At 39.4% G+C, this 16,516-nt stretch overlaps 1 protein-coding gene and 1 long non-coding RNA gene across 2 annotated transcripts in view; one reads left to right on the top strand and one right to left on the bottom strand.

The window, feature by feature from the left end:
- LOC118564088 (NLR family CARD domain-containing protein 3-like) overlaps nucleotides 1-16,516 on the bottom strand; it is a 66,551-nt gene that overhangs the window by 22,758 nt on the left and 27,277 nt on the right. Inside the window, exon 7 of the mRNA XM_036140759.1 lies at nucleotides 15,530-15,703. Within this exon, the coding sequence (XP_035996652.1) occupies nucleotides 15,530-15,703 (174 nt within the window). The remainder of the gene's footprint in view (nucleotides 1-15,529; nucleotides 15,704-16,516) is intronic.
- LOC118564101 lies at nucleotides 883-3,755 on the top strand. Its single transcript, XR_004931628.1, has 4 exons — nucleotides 883-936; nucleotides 1,033-1,128; nucleotides 3,237-3,332; nucleotides 3,437-3,755. It is a non-coding gene; the product is annotated as an uncharacterized LOC118564101 (long non-coding RNA).

Here is a 16,516-nt window from a genome sequence, read left to right as displayed (position 1 = left end):
CAAATCCAACCCTGGGTCTTTCTGCATGGAGTTCGCATGTTCTCCCTGTGCATGCGTGGGTTCTTTCCGGGTACTCCGGCTTCCTCCCACAGTCCAAAAACATGACAGTTAGGTTAATTGGCTCCTCTAAATTCTCCTTAGGTGTGAGTGTGTGCGAGAATGGTTGGTCCTGTTTGTCTCTGTGTTGCCCTGCGACAGACTGGCAGACTAGTCAGACTAGTCTAGCCTAGGAACCTAGGTTCCTAGGCTAGACTAGCCACAAAGTATTCAGGCTCCTTTTCCTATCTTCCTCCTTACTGACTGCACTATTTGAGCAAAACGTATCATGGTAACCACTGATGCACTTCTGTTTTGGCTAAAGTGTACCTACTCAATAAGGGCATTTGGATAGACCCACAGCAGAATTTTAACTCATATCTGTAATTAGAGAACACAAAAATTGTAAATTGTGTGAAAAAAATTGGAACTTATCAAATTGTTTGTAGCTTGTCAAATTACTTTTTAAATACAAATCTTTATGGATGCATAAAAATAAAATTATCAGATACTTTAGATTACCATGTGGAAAAATATATTTATAACTACACATTCTGATTTAAATGCATACAGTATATATATATATATATATATATATATATATATATATATATATGAGGTCCTTAGGTATGAGCAGGCCTCTGCTTAAGACCTTCTATGACTCTGTGGTGGCCTCAGCTCTTCTCTACACTGTCCAGTCTGTGCAGAGTACTACCACATGTCAAGAAGGCAAGATCTTAGGTTGCATGCAGTGTATAACACTAACAATGTAAATTACTTTATTCAACTATAAAAATTGCTGTCTGTATTATTTCAGCCCGACCAAATTCTGAAGAAAATGCATCCAATTCAACAAAAAAATTGTTGGCAAGAAATCATCACTGCCATCAGTTGACATGAGTATGATATCACTCTAAAAATTTCATTGCATGTAGTGAGGAATGTTAGAAAATAAATCACTTTCAACCACAACATTTTTCCCCTCTGTTTTTTAAGGACACTTGGAGAAAGCACATTCTGAAGAAAAGGCATCTACTTTAACAAAGAAAATTTGTGGTACAAAGAAACCCTCATTGCCATCATTTCAAAACGGTATGTTATATGTCTACTATTTTCCACTGCATGTAATAATATATTCAAAAAAATTGTCAAGATTTGATACTTTCATGATCCTTTATCAATAATCTTATTATGTAGACATTTCCAAACTTTTTTACATTAATGTTGCATAACTCCCTCAACCATGACTCCCTCCGTTCCACCCTCCGCACGCTCACCCAGTACGTCACGTGTACAACAAGGGACAATAAAACCCTGGACCTTTTTTATACCAATGTTAAAAACACCTACACCTCCGCCCCCCTCTCCCCACTGGGACGCTCGGATCACAACCTCGTCTACCTGATGAGTTGAACACATTCTTCACCCAGTTTGACTCCCCCCACACTGGCCCCCTTCCTGCCATCAACTCCCCACACGTCTCCAACCACCAGCCCTCCAGAGATCTACCCCCCCCCCCCCCCACCGCCATTCTTATCAACGACCGACCCATCCACACCTTCGGCCCTGCCTGCCTCCCCCCTCACAATCGCCAATGCAGATGAGAGGTCAGCTGACGAGGCTGAAACAGAGGAAAGCCTCTGGACCGGACGGCATCCCCCCCCCCCCAGGCTGCTGAAGACCGGTCGGTAATCAGGGACTTTGTGGACTGGTGTGAGAAGAACCATCTGTGTCTAAACACCAGCAAAACCAAGGAGATGGTAATCGACTTCAGGAGAAGACCCCCACCTCACTCATCTGTGAACATTCAGGGGCAGGACATAGAAACTGTGGAGAGTTTCAAATACCTGGGTGTTCACGTCAACAATAAACTGGACTGGACTCATAACACTGACGCTCTGTATAAGAAGGGCCAGAGCCGGCTCCACCTCCTGAGGAGGCTGAGGTCCTTTGGAGTGAGCAGGCCTCTGCTTAAGACCTTCTATGACTCTGTGGTGGCCTCAGCTCTTCTCTACACTGTCGTCTGCTGGGCTCCTGGCAGCACAGAGCGGGACAGAATGAGGCTGAATAAGCTGGTGAGGAAGGCCACTTCTGTCCTGGGCTGCGCTCTGGACTCTGTGGAGGTAGTGGCTGAGAGGAGGGTGTTGTCCAACCTCACATCCATCATGGACAACACCTTCCACCCCCTGCACCAGACTGTAGAGGAGCTGAGCAGCTCCTTTAGTGACAAAAAAAAATTCTCCATTGTGAGATCAATAAAGCTTATCTTATCTTATCTTAACTGTTGGGTGATATAGGACCCCTTCTGCTTCTTTCACAGGCATTTTATACAATTTGGATTTTTATTTTATTCCAAATGGACTGTTTCTGCTGCATCATAACAAAAGAAAACCTATCCAGTTTTGTTTGGTGAGGATTAAAATTTGGCACCTTTCCCTGCTGTTGATGTACTTGAAGCACTCACATTTTTGGAAAATAGAAAATCTAAGGGACGTCATTTAATAGAGTCTTTGTATTTAATGTCAGCTGACTTGGTAGCCGAGCCCCTAGAAATAATTTTTAGTGTGGATAAACAGGAAGTTTTTACCGTAATTTGTATGTCTGTGTTGGACTATGGAGATCTTTTGTAGATCTCAATGTCTTAGGATGCTAGACTCCCTTTATCTCTCTTCTCTAAGGTTCAACACAAACTGAAAAATGCCAATACCCCTTTGTGATTTATATTCAGCGTAAAGATGGCCTGATTTGTCTGGTGGTAGTAATTCCCACTGGATAACATTCATTTACAAAGCATTTCTTGTACTTCTGCCATCCTATATCTGTACTCCAATTGCACTGAGAAATTCCGACTAGTATAATTTTCATTCACAGTTTGCTGCTTTTTTCTGTCCCTTGCCCGGACTGAGTTGGGCAAGAAGACTCTTGATCATTCAGCACACTCCTAATAGAACTTCCTTCATTAAAATTAACTGAACTTTCTTAGTTCAAAGCAACAAGGTTTTGAGGCTAATTTAAATAAAATGTACCTGTTTTTATAGTTTGTTGTTTTCTTTCAACAATATAACTTTTTCTGTATATAATTATTGATGCCTCTTGGCCAGGACTATTGAAAAATGTTGTCTCAATGGAACCATATCCTGGTTAAATAAAAATCAAACCACTTCAATCAATTATAAATATTGCCATATTTGTTATTCCAGTACACTCAGAGGAAGAACCTCCTGAAGAAGGGGCAGCCATTTCTAAAAACAAAATGGGTGGCATTAATAAATCCTCATTGCAATCAATTAAAAAAGGTATGTTAAATCGTTGACTAAAGAAAAATTTACATATGTTTGTTGACATAATATGTCACTTTCATTTATCCATACCTTTAGTAACTTTAATGATTTTTTTACAGGAAAATCCAGAAGGCCCTGGTCAAAGACTGAGGGAGACATTGTTGAAAGCCATTTCAAAGACTTCCTGAAAGAAATGAAGATGCCTGGAAAAGTGCACTGTCAGAGATGCATAGATGAAAATCAGATTCTAAGGGATAATGACAGAGACTGGAAAGCTGTAAAATACTGTATGTACAACAAGATAACAGCAAAGAGAAACAGGCTCCAAAAGTACTGAGAATTATACTGGACATTTTGAGCATCAATGCTAGGAACCCAAAAAACCTACATGTATACCAAAGTACACAGATACAATTAAAAAAAAAATATTGACATCAAGTCCTTGTGAAAACTTGTCATTTTAGTACTGTAGGACTAAACATGTTTAAAGCTGTAAAGACAGATGCCAAATACGTGTAATAATAAAAAAGTAACAAAGTATCCTACTTTTCATTTACTAAAACTCAGCCTTTATATTGTGTAAAAAATGCCTTTTCGCAAATAAAGTATAGTGTTTTATAGGGGTAGGTTAGCTTCTTTTTATTTTCACACAATTGGTAGAGTCAGTATGACCCCATGCTATCTAAAAGGGAACTTGTGTCATTGTGTACCAGCAAACAGCGGACTTCTATTATTCCACACAGGACAAGGTGATCTCTGTTTTTGGAATTGGAATCAATATCTAAAATGTGCATTTCTAAATGCAGGTTTAAAGCTGTGGCCAAAGTCAGATGTGCCATTATTCTTGAATAATTATTTAATACAAAAGGTATTTACTGAATATTTTATCTCTGATTCTATCCTCATCGTGTTTCTATTTCTTGTTGTTGACATTTTTAGAATCAAAATCAATTTTACTTTTCTGATTTTGAATGCTTTATTTTAATACAAAGTTTAGCTAAAACACAAGAAAAGAAAAAAAAGATCACACTATGTTTCAAGAGACTTCCTTCTTAAGTAATTTGCATAATTGACCCTCTACAGTCTACAAGACTCCTTTGGGCCACAACCCATTCATATTATAATGGTGTGTGTGTGTAAACGACATGTGTGAATAAGTTGTTAAACTATGCTTTTTCCAGCAGAGGCACTGCTGAGTATAGTCATTAACACTCACACACTTTCAGGTCCACTCTTTGCAAAAATTAAAAAAATGTCCGAAAGGGATTTAGAGATGATTTGGACCTGATTTAAAGCATGTCAAACAGGGGACCTGAAAAATGTCCCCTGTTTGCTTTGTAGTCCCCTCTTTGTGACTGTGTAACCACGCCAAGGTCCACTGTTGTATAGGTGCGTAAGAACACACACACACACACACACACACACACACACATACACAATAATTCCATATACTGCACTACCAGTACTAACCCTAACCCAATAGAACCCATTTGATAGCCTCCTGTCACCAAGTGGACCCTACTGACATTCTCAAAAACGTAAGGTAAGGCTGCCTTCCAGTGGCCAATGTTCAGTATTGCATGTGCTCCCTAAGGACTTTCATGAGCCCTGGCGGCCCATTCAAATGAACGCTCTAATGGCTCCACGTGAGTTCCCTGAATTTAGGGAGCATATTGCGCCATGTCCCCGGAAAATACATGGGACCATAGAGACAGGGGGGACGAGTCCTCTAACCATCCAAATGATATTGAGGCTGTTCGCAATCATTTGCGAGATTTTCTGGAGACAGGAGTAATAAGAGAATCAGAGTCACCATTCTCGTCGCCGATTGTAGTCGTTCGGAAGAAGAATGGGGATGTCCGGCTTTGTATAGATTATAGAAAGTTGAACCTACAAACGGTAAAGGATGCTTATGCCTTACCAAATTTGGAAGAGTCATTTTCAGCTCTCACTGGTTCACATTGGTTCAGTGTTCTTGATCTGAAGTCAGGATACTATCAGATAGAAATGGAAGAAGGTGATGAGCCCAAAACTGCAGTTGTGACCCCACTTGGGTTTTGGGAGTTCAATAGAATGCCCCAAGGTGTGACTAATGCACCCAGTACTTTCCAGCGTCTTATGGAGAAGTGCATGGGTGACTTAAATTTAAAAAAAGTTTTGGTCTTCTTGGATGATTTGATTATCTTCTCTGACACCCTAGAAGAACATGAGAGTAGGTTGATAAGAGTGTTGCATCGACTCAGAGATTATGGTCTTAAATTATCACCACAGAAATGTAAGTTTTTCCAAACTTCAGTGCGTTATTTAGGCCACATAGTTTCTGAATATGGGGTTGAAACAGATCCAGAAAAGATTAGTGCCTTAAAATCCTGGCCAGTTCCTCAAACTTTAAAAGAACTGCGCTCATTTCTTGGCTTTGCAGGGTATTACCGCAGGTTCATTAATGGCTACGCTGCTATTGCTAAACCTTTAAATGACCTGACAAAAGGGTACCCTCCTGCCCGCAAGCGTGACAGCAAAGCAACCATCACAATGAAAAGCCATGATGCAAAGAAACCTTTTAAAGAAAAGTGGACTGCACAATGTCAATCTGCTTTTGATACATTGATTGACAGGTTGACGACAGCCCCAGTACTCGGTTTTGCCAACCCAAGTCAACCTTACGTTCTGCATACAGATGCCAGCACCATTGGCCTTGGAGCTGCTCTTTATCAAGAACAAGAGGGGAAGCTACGAGTTATAGCATATGCTAGCCGTGGGTTGTCTGCCAGTGAAACAAGGTGTCCAGCCCATAAATTGGAATTTTTAGCTTTAAAATGGAGCGTTACTGAAAAATTCCATGATTATCTCTATGGCTCCAGTTTTACTGTTGTTACCGATAACAATCCACTAACATATATCTTGACCTCTGCTAAACTTGATGCTGCTAGTCATCGGTGGCTTGCCGCATAGTCTACATATGACTTTAAAATGCAGTACCGTGCGGGCAGCCAAAACAGAGATGCTAATGCCCTCTCCAGAAGACCACACTCCCAGACACCTGACCCACAGAGAGAATGGGCTATGGTGCAACAGTTCATCACAGCACATATGAATGAAGCAGAGGATGCTGCAGAACTCACCCCAGATGTGGTCAGAGCCATTTCTTACAGCTGCCTGCTGAGAGGCCAAAATCCTGATGGTCCTTTGGAGCACAACATTACTCTGGTTGAAACGATGAGTATGACCCCTACAGTTCTTCCTGATTTGTACATTGATGAGTCCCAAGGGTTGCCAGTGCTTCCATCACTGTCCCTTCATGACATCAGGGAGAAACAGAGAGCTGATCCTGTTTTGAGAGAAGTGATTCATCAGCTTGAAACAGGAGAGAAAATACCTCCAACTGCCAGGGCTGAGCTTCCTGACCTTCCTCTGGTGATGAGAGAATGGAATCACCTTGAACTAAAAGATGACATTATATATATAGAAGAAGGCACGATGGTGAGGTCCTATCATTTCAGCTTGTGTTGCCAGCGGAATGTCGTTCTGTTGTCCTTTCAAGCCTTCATGATGATATGGGACACATGGGGATTGAAAGAACACTTGACCTTGTAAGATCTAGATTTTTCTGGCCACGCATGTCTGTAGATGTTGAAACCAAGATTAAAACCTACAATCGCTGCATTCGCAGGAAAGCTTTGCCAGAACGAGCTGCACCATTGGTGAACATTCAGACCAGTCGGCCACTGCAGCCTCTGTGCATGGATTATCTATCAATTGAACCTGATAAAAGCAACACTAAAACATCCTTGTCCTCACAGACCATTTCACTAAGTATGCTATGGCTTTTCCAACAGCCAATCAAAAGGCAAAAACCGTTGCAAAATGTCTGTGGGAGAATTTTGTTGTGCATTATGGATTTCCTGAGCGCCTGGTCACGGACCAAGGGCCTGATTTCGAGTCTCACCTCATTAAAGAGCTCTGCAACATTGCTGGCATTAAAAAGTCTCACACCACACCATACCATCCCCGTGGGAACCCTGTCGAGAGGTTCAATAGGACTTTGCTCAGCATGTTGGGTACATTGGAGCCAGATCAGAAAACTAGGTGGAAAGAGTATGTCAAGCCACTTGTTCATGCTTATAATTGCACTCGAAATGAGGTTACAGGTTTTACTCCATACGAGTTGATGTTTGGTCGCTTTCCAAGACTTCCTGTTGACATAGCCTTCAACTTACCTGTCAGAGATTTATCATCTCAATCACACTCTCAATATGTGCAGAATTTGCGTTCTCAGCTGAAGGAAAGTTTTCAGCTAGCTAACAAAAATGCAGAAAAGATGGCAAGAAGAAACAAGATCCGTTTTGATCAAAGAGTGAAACCAGCCAGTCTTGAAGAAGGTGATTGAGTATTGGTCAGAAATGTGAGGCTCAGAGGCAAGCATAAACTGGAGGACAAGTGGGAGACAAACATCTATGTGGTGATTAGTTGTGTGGGTTATCACCCTGTGTATATTGTAAGGCCAGAAATGGATCCCTCTGGAGGGACCCGAACTCTGCACCGTGACCTTCTACTTCCTTGTGGATTTCTTCCTCAGGCCGAAGTTGACCAGCCAGTTTCCACTCCTGCTCGTAGGCCTCAGACCCGCAGCCTCCAGGAACCAGTGGAAGAACTGGAGGGGAGCCCAGATGAGGAGGATGAGGAGTAGAGTTTACCTGGGTTTTCAGTTTTGCCAACTGTGAAGGTCAGTGTTGAGGGTACAATCCCTACCCAGCCCATGAACACAGTTCCAGTTCCTGAGACGGAAAGAGAGAATCCCTCACTTGATGTTGATAAGTCGTCTCTACTGGCGGATGCTGTGGATCCATATCCAGCCCTGGAAAAAGTTCCTTCAAAAGAAGATCAAATAGACCCAGGAATTTCACCTGAGCCTGAACATGTTCCTGAGCTGAGCCCATCTGAAGATTTGGAGTCCCATGGCCTGGTAGAGACATTACCAACCTTGACCATATCATCACCGCATTCCACTGAAGCACCTATACCTGCTTCACAGGCTAGTGATATTATAGAAACTGAACAGCCGATTCGTCGGTCTAGTCGACAGCCACAGCCAATCAAGCGTCTTCAGTATGCTGCTTTAGGCAACCCATTAATCTCTATAGTGCAAACTCTTTTGCATAGTTTAGCTACTGCTTATGGTGACATGTTCACAGAGCCTGTCTTGGATGCTCCTGTATGTTCTAGTGTCCAGATAATTTGGCATGCACCGGCGTTGCATGTATTTAAGGGGGGAGGGTGTAACCCAGGTGTAAATCTCAGTGATCAAGCCTGTATAAAATTTAACTTCCATCCCCTCATTACTTCACAGCCAATCGCTGTCGTGTATCAAGGTCACATGTACTTTCACAGCCTATCAGCTAGGTATATTAGCTGGAGTAAGGAAGTAGGAAAGATTGGGACATGTTGGGAGAAGCAGAGCTGCAGGAGCTAACTACTTTGCCAGGATGAGATGGGGAGAAAAACCTGTTGTGTGAGGCATAAACTGTGGAATTGGTGAGTGTTTCTGTGTGTGGCTTAGTGTTAGCTCATTGATGTCAATGTTTGTTTATATACTTAATAATTAAGCAGCTAAACAAACGGACGACCATTTTAGATTTATACAAACCACATGTGAACAATAGGGTGCCTTAAATGTTTGTTGAGCACTTGTTTATATTGGGTTTTCTTTACATTTCATGTCAACTAATTTATATAGTGCGTATGTATTGGATTTTCATGGATGTAAGTTATATTGAACTTTATATTTATATTGAATATGCATATTGACTGAAAATTGGAATTATTTATAGTGCAAAGAGTGCCATTTATTGAATTTGTGTGTGCACACTAGAATGTTTGATTTAGATATTGAGAAAATGGTCCTGTTTTATTATTCAGGCCAGGTTTCGATGGCGAGCTGAAGATCCAGGCCTAGAGCCCAAGAAAGATTGCACTTTTGCGTGCGTGAAGACTTGTTGATCTCCTGCCAGGCTGGTAGGAGGCTCCTTGCAGCCAACGAACAATTCTGTTCTACCCTGATCTGACTTGAGTCAGTCAGGACCTGCACTGCACCAAGCACTTTAAAAAGAAGTTGCTTGGGACCTTTAACCAACCCCAGCTTGGGGTGAATGAACTGTGGGTTCATTAATTGTAGAATTGATTGATTTTTTTTTTTCTTTTGCGCATTTTATATGGCCATTTGAATATTTCACTGTTGTAAATATGTATATAATTTTCTACACTATAAATACAAAGGCACTCGCAACTGCAACCTTCCAGTCTGTCTGCTCCTTCATGAGTCGTATCTAGTTTCTGATCCAACTAGCCCATTGACCTGATTGGTCACTATCCACTTACATTGATTTAAAATGTACTATATTATATTTACAAATATGCTACATAAGGCATATGGAAAGTCCTAAATTGATTGAGAAAGAGAATCTGTAGAAAGACATAAAGGTAATGACAAGGAGAACATCAAAACTCACTTTGTCTTTGAAAGTCATGAATTGTCAAATATACCAGTTGAAACACCCAAAGAACTGCTGATCCTGTTAATTTAGGTCCCCTGACAATGAATGTGTAGCCCCTCGATTTTAAAATGGACGGTGATTTTAAACTTGACAGTCAAAAAGGGACCTCAGTTAAGTCATTTTTATCATGTAAAGAACAAAGCAAAGGTATAACCTATTCTTTCAAGGCAAAAATATGGAAACACTACTCTAAGCCTTCATTTCATCATGGCTGGATTAGTGTAATTCTCTTTATCACTAAATCCATTCCCTTAGCTCTTAGTAGTAATGATTTTATGGGATTCTTCATAAATAAAATTGATGCCATTAAAAATAAAATAATTGGCATCCTCCCAAACATGATTACCTCGTCCTCAGTAAGTGAGGCAGCATTGGAGGAATCTTTAGAATCTGCGCAGTGTTTGAACTGTTTAGAAGCAGTAGAGCTTTCTGAGCTATCTAAAATTTTAGCTTAATCTAAACCTTCTACCTGTATGTTTGACCCAATCCCAACCAAGTTGTTTAAGGAGATATTCCCTTTGATCAGTGGTCCTATTTTAGACATGATTAATCTATCCTTAGTAAATGGATATGTACCACAGGTTTTTAAAGTAGCTGTTATTAAACCTTTACTTAAGAAACCTTCTCTTGATCAAGATGAGTTAGTAAACTACAGACCTATATCTAATCTTTTCTTATCTAAAATTCTTGAGAAAGTAGTTGCTAATCAACTTTGTGAACATTTACAAAGTAATGACCTACTTGAGGAGTTTCAGTCAGGCTTCAGAGCTCATCATAGCACTGAAACAGCTCTGGTGAAGGTCACTAATGATATTCTCATGGCCTCAGATAATGGACTTGTGTCTATACTTGTCCTGTTAGATCTCAGTGCTGCATTTGATACAGTTGATCACAATATTCTCCTACAAAGTCCAGAGTCCTCAAAAAATAAACTTCTTAACCAATCACTTAATCTGGGTGGCATTAACCTGGCCTCTGGTAATAAAGTAAAAAATCTTGGTGTTATTTTTGACCAAGACATGTCATTTAAATCCCATATTAAACAGGTTTCCAGGTTTCCTTTTTTCACCTCTGGAATATCGCTAAAATTAGAAACATTCTGTCCAGGAGTGATGCTGAAAAACTAGTCCATGCATTTGTTACTTCAAGGCTGGAATATTGTAATTCTTTACTATCAGGAAGTCCACAAAATGCAGTTCAAAGCCTTCAGCTGATCCAAAATGCTGCAGCAAGAGTTCTGATGAAAATCAACAAGAGGGATCATATTTCTCCAATTTTAGCTTCCCTTCATTGGCTTCCTGTTAAATCAAGAATAGAATTTAAAATTCTTCTTTTAACGTATAAAGCCCTTAATAATCAAGCTCCATCATATATCAGAGCTCTGATTACCCCGTATGTTCCTAACAGAGCACTTCGCTCTCAGACTGCAGGTCTGCTGGTGGTTCCTAGAGTCTCTAAAAGTAGAATGGGAGGCAGATCCTTTAGCTATCAGGCTCCTCTCCTGTGGAACCAACTCCCAGTTTTGGTCCGTGAGGCAGACACCCTGTCTACTTTTAAGACTAGGCTTAAAACTTTTTTTTTTGACAAAAATTATAACTAGTTGCTCATGTTACTCTCAGCTACCTTTATAGTTTTACTGCTATAGGCTTAGGCTACTGGAGTATATCAGGATCTAATTTTCTCACTCTATTGAGTTCTACTGTTCTTCAATTATGCATTATGTGTTGTCATTTCTGCTTTAACTTTCTGTTCTCTCTCTTATCTTCATAGTAGGTACACCTGGTCTGGCGTTCTGTTAACTGTGACATCATCCAGAGAAGACGGCTCACCCGCTATTACCATCTAATGTAGAACAGATTACTAGATCAATGTGTGCTTCTGTGCTTTTTTGTCTCTCTTGTTGTGTCTCTGCTCTGTCTTCTGTAACCCCCAGTCGGTCGAGGCAGATGACCGTTCATACTTAGCCCGGTTCTGCCGGAGGTTTTTCCTTCCAGCTAATGGGTGGTTTTTCTTCCCACTGTCGCTTCATGCTTGCTCAGTATGAGGGATTGCAGCAAAGCCATGTACAATGCAGATGACTCTTCCTGTGGCTCTACGCTTCCCCAGGAGTGAATGCTGCTTGTCGGGACTTTGATGCAATCAACTGGTTTCCTTATATAGGACATTTTTGACCAATCTGTATAATCTGACCCAATCTGTATAATATGATTGAACTTGACTTTGTAAAGTACCTTGAGATGACATGTTTCATGATTTGGCGCTATATAAATATAATTGAATTGAATTAAATCGGTCAGTCCTCACTCAGACGTCTGCAGCTGGTTCAAATGCTGCTGCACACCTTTTAATGGAAAAACATAAAATAAAGCATATTACCCGATCCTGGCCTCCCTTCACTGGTTGCCTGTTTATCTTAGAGTTCAGTTTAAAGAACTTCTGTTTGTTTTTAAGGTTTTGAAAAGCTTATTATTATTGTTGTTGTTTTAAATCGTTGAGTCTTAACCCAAGCCATTTTATTGAATTATTTTAAAGTGCTCTTTAAATAATGTTGATGATTATGATCACAAGAAACTTTTGCATCACCTCCCAGAAGCTGGAAAGAAAAGAGACAAAAAGATTTTTTACACCTCACTTAGTAACTCAAGGAATTATTTTAAACTAAATATTTTAGGCTAACATATTAAACTGTTTATCGGTTGTTGTTATTTCTTCAATCCCACCGTTATGTTTAGGAATTTCTGCCAAAAACTGCAGCATTTTCATTTAATTCATCTGAATGCAGTATTTGCACGCCATACTCTGATTGGATGGAAAGAAACCTGTCTGTGATTGGCTGGTGAGGTGGACAGTTTTTGAACTCATGAGTGCACAGACAGAATCCAGAGTGGAAGAAGCAGGTCACGGGCAGACACGGAACCGGGCGAGGATAGCCGGTTGAGAAGAGTTTATCAGTTTTGAGCGCGCGGCAAACAGGTTTTAAACATGCGCAAGATGTTTCAAAGCTGAATACCTGTCTCACTGCGCGTTCAAACAAAAGGCACAAATATTGCTCCAGAAGTTGATATAGGCAATGCTGACTGAAAAATAAGCAAGTATACGCCGCTGGTCAGGGTTAGCCAGTGCATACTGCTCAATAACTAATTTTCAAATATCAAAACAACCTTTCCTTATTTGAAAACAGAATTTCAACACACTTTGAACATAAACTGTATTAAATGTACATTATGTTAAACATGTACCTAATTATGGGGTAAGTGTTTCAACCCATTGGTGGCTCGGTATGCCACACCTGCAGACGACTTGTCAAATAAATCCCATTTTACAACCAGCTGAAATATTCCTGGACACTAGTGTTAAATCAAGGGCTGATCCATTTCCTGGATGAACATTTGTTCTTGTCCATCATCCGTCATTCGGCAGAATAAATTATTACCCTCTAAATGTTCTACTAATTCTCCATTTCCATCTGTTCTGTTTTCTCCCATAATAATCCATGTACCTTAAGGTCAGCACACATCAGAATCAGACATACTTTGATAATCCCATAGGGAAATTACTTTTGTTACACGCTCCAGATATTCAATCAAACATTTTTATATATATATTTACAACATTCCACACAAAGTAATATAAATATATACATATATAAATATATACATATATATATATATACATATATAAGTCTATATATATATATATATATATATATATATATAATATACATATATAAGTCTATATATATATATATATATATATATATATATATATACATATATAAGTCTATATATATATATATATATATACATATATATATATATATATACATATATAAGTCTATATATATATATTTATATATACACATATATAAGTCTATATATATATATATATATATATATATATATATATATATACATATATAAGTCTATATATATATATATATATATATATATACACACACACACATATATATATATATATATATATATATATATATATATACACACACACACACATGTATATATTTATGTATGTATAACTATAGATCCAAATAAAGTGATAGTGACTTGTGGAAGAACAGTGCAAAGAATGAATAGTGATTGCGTACACTAAATCTGCATTAACTGGTTCAGATCTTACGTTTCACAGAAATTATAATAGTTAACTATAGTTAATTTACCCTCATTTATTATTCTCTCGATTACTACATATTCCGGATCAGTTCCTCTACTTATTTCTCTGCATGTTAGATTATCTTTTCTAAATGTTGAACATCCTCCTCCTGTTTCTTCCCTCCTGTCACTGAAACATCTCCACTTATTCAGAAAACTAATTGTACAGTTATTTTTTTTCTTACACATTTTAACCATCTGTGCTTTTTAGAACACATTTAACATGTTTTCACCTCTCATCACATCAACCTCCTGCAATCTTGGAGGAAAAGTCACCATGAATGATGTGACATTTTCTCCATAATCACACATGAACTCTGAGCTGCTGGTTTCAGCACCATACCCGGATCATCTAGTCTGAAGTCAAAGGGAAAGAAGGGAATCCAAATCTCAGCAGCTCCAGATATTGCTCAGAAAATGTGATAAAATAAAACAGAAAAATGTTACAGCCAAAATTATTCTTAACTTGCAGATCTAGAAGTAGAAAGGAAATGAGGCAGGTAGCTTTCAAAATATAACGATGTATAAGAAGATAAAAATCTTTTTAATTTACATTTTATTAGAATGGTATGTTGAAAATTCTTTGTAGACTTTTTTAATAATATATGTTAGAAGTTTTACTGATTTTAAAGCACTGGAACCCATTTAATTAGTGCTGAGCATCTTTTTGCATCTTTCTGATGTTATTCTGACATTTGTCTTTGGAGCTCAGAGTCCTGCAGGCTGAAAGTCCTCTTACCATCACCATCATTTCCACCTCAGTATCTGCTCTAAAATGAGGTTTCTTTTTAATTTTTACCCTGCCAGAATCTGGATCCTCTACTCCACTTGTAATGATGATCTCTAAATTTAATGTCCGGCTCCCTATGGTGGTGATGGCAGGGTGGGCTCTGGTTAAATGTGTGTGCATTTAAATGTGTGTGCTTCTACAAACAATAATAAACAAATAAAAACACAAATTATAATCCGATGTAATCACAACCTCTCATATTAGTAGAATACACAAATCATTACAGCCACATGCTGTCTAGTAAACCTAGTAAGCCTTTATTTAGAGCCTGGAGACTGCACCACAGTCTTGCCTTCAGAACATCACTCGTCTATAGCACCTATTTTAATTTTACATATCCTTAAGATAATGATTAGTGATCTTTGTATTTTTAGGTCTTTCTGCTCCAATCTTGTACAAAGACAGCCCTCAGCTTTCCACTATTTCAGGGGGAAACAGACCATCATGCTGAGCCTGCCAGGATTTGTATCATCATCATCATCTTGAATCTTCCCACTTTGGGACACTGCATTAAACTATTCCTAATGATACGTTAGCCTTATTTAAATAAACTATACAATTATTCTGATTGGACGTGATAAGAGGGGTCGGAGAGGGATGGGGGTGGTTAAATCAACGAGCCTTTGATTTATGATCTGCGGTCATAAATCAGTCTGATCAAACTTTGTCATAAAGTATCTCTATACCTTTATTCCTCCATACCTGAGACCTTCCAGTCTGCAATGTGGATCCTTCAGTCCAGCCGACAGCAGCTTCATTCCTGAGTCTCCTGGATGATTGTAGCTCAGGTCCAATTCTTTCAGATGGGAGGGGTTGGAGCTCAGAGCCGAGGCCAGAGAAGCACAGCCTTCCTCTGAGACCAGACAGCCTGACAAACTGCAGACACACAATATAACAAATGATGTTAACATGAGAAAGTAGTGCTCAAGAAACTGCTTCTCAGCTGGGTTTAATGAATATAATATATGAATCAAATCGTATTTTGTTCTGTAGGTAACAAAAAGTAACATCTGACACATTTAAACAGATGAATCCTTACTGGGGCTTCACTTGGATGGAAATTCTGCAAACTGACACAAGCTTTGCAGAAGGTTCTAGCTTTAAGCGAACTTAAAACTGGACCTAAAATACCACAGATAAACCACTGTTCTGGTGTTTAGAAATCTTTAATCTCATTGATGGAGACAAGAATTGAAGCTGAGATAAAGAATTAAGCAGTGGTTTGGATCAGTGGCTTTAGCAGCCTATGGTAAGCAAATATTCCACACTTGCAGAATCAGCAGAATGCTTTTGGGACATCTCCCATCTGAGGTCAGAAAAAAAGCAACTTCACCTTCAAAAACACTGGGTCCTGGTTGTGGGTGTAATTGAGCAGTTGTGGTGTTGCCTGTGCACAAATAAGGCCCGTTTACACTACACTTTTTTAACCGAGCCGAGCCGAGACCAGTCCGAGCTTGGATCAGTTAACCAAGCCGAGCCAACCGTTTACACACCAAGCTTATCTCGGTTCCTTGGTTTCCTCGCCTCCTAGTGGCGATCTGCGGTACTACCGCAGGGATTGCTGCTTCCTCTGGGATTGAAGGCGGAAGCAGCAAAACAAGACGGCGGCGCCCGTAAAATTCAGGATGTTATGCTTGATATTGTGATATGAATAAAGAGTCAGGCGAAGAAGGCAACCATTGGTGAATT

Source organism: Fundulus heteroclitus, chromosome 9, assembly GCF_011125445.2.
Source record: "Fundulus heteroclitus isolate FHET01 chromosome 9, MU-UCD_Fhet_4.1, whole genome shotgun sequence".
Classification (NCBI taxonomy): Eukaryota; Metazoa; Chordata; class Actinopteri; order Cyprinodontiformes; family Fundulidae; genus Fundulus; species Fundulus heteroclitus.
This window is presented reverse-complemented; position numbering and strand designations above follow the sequence as displayed.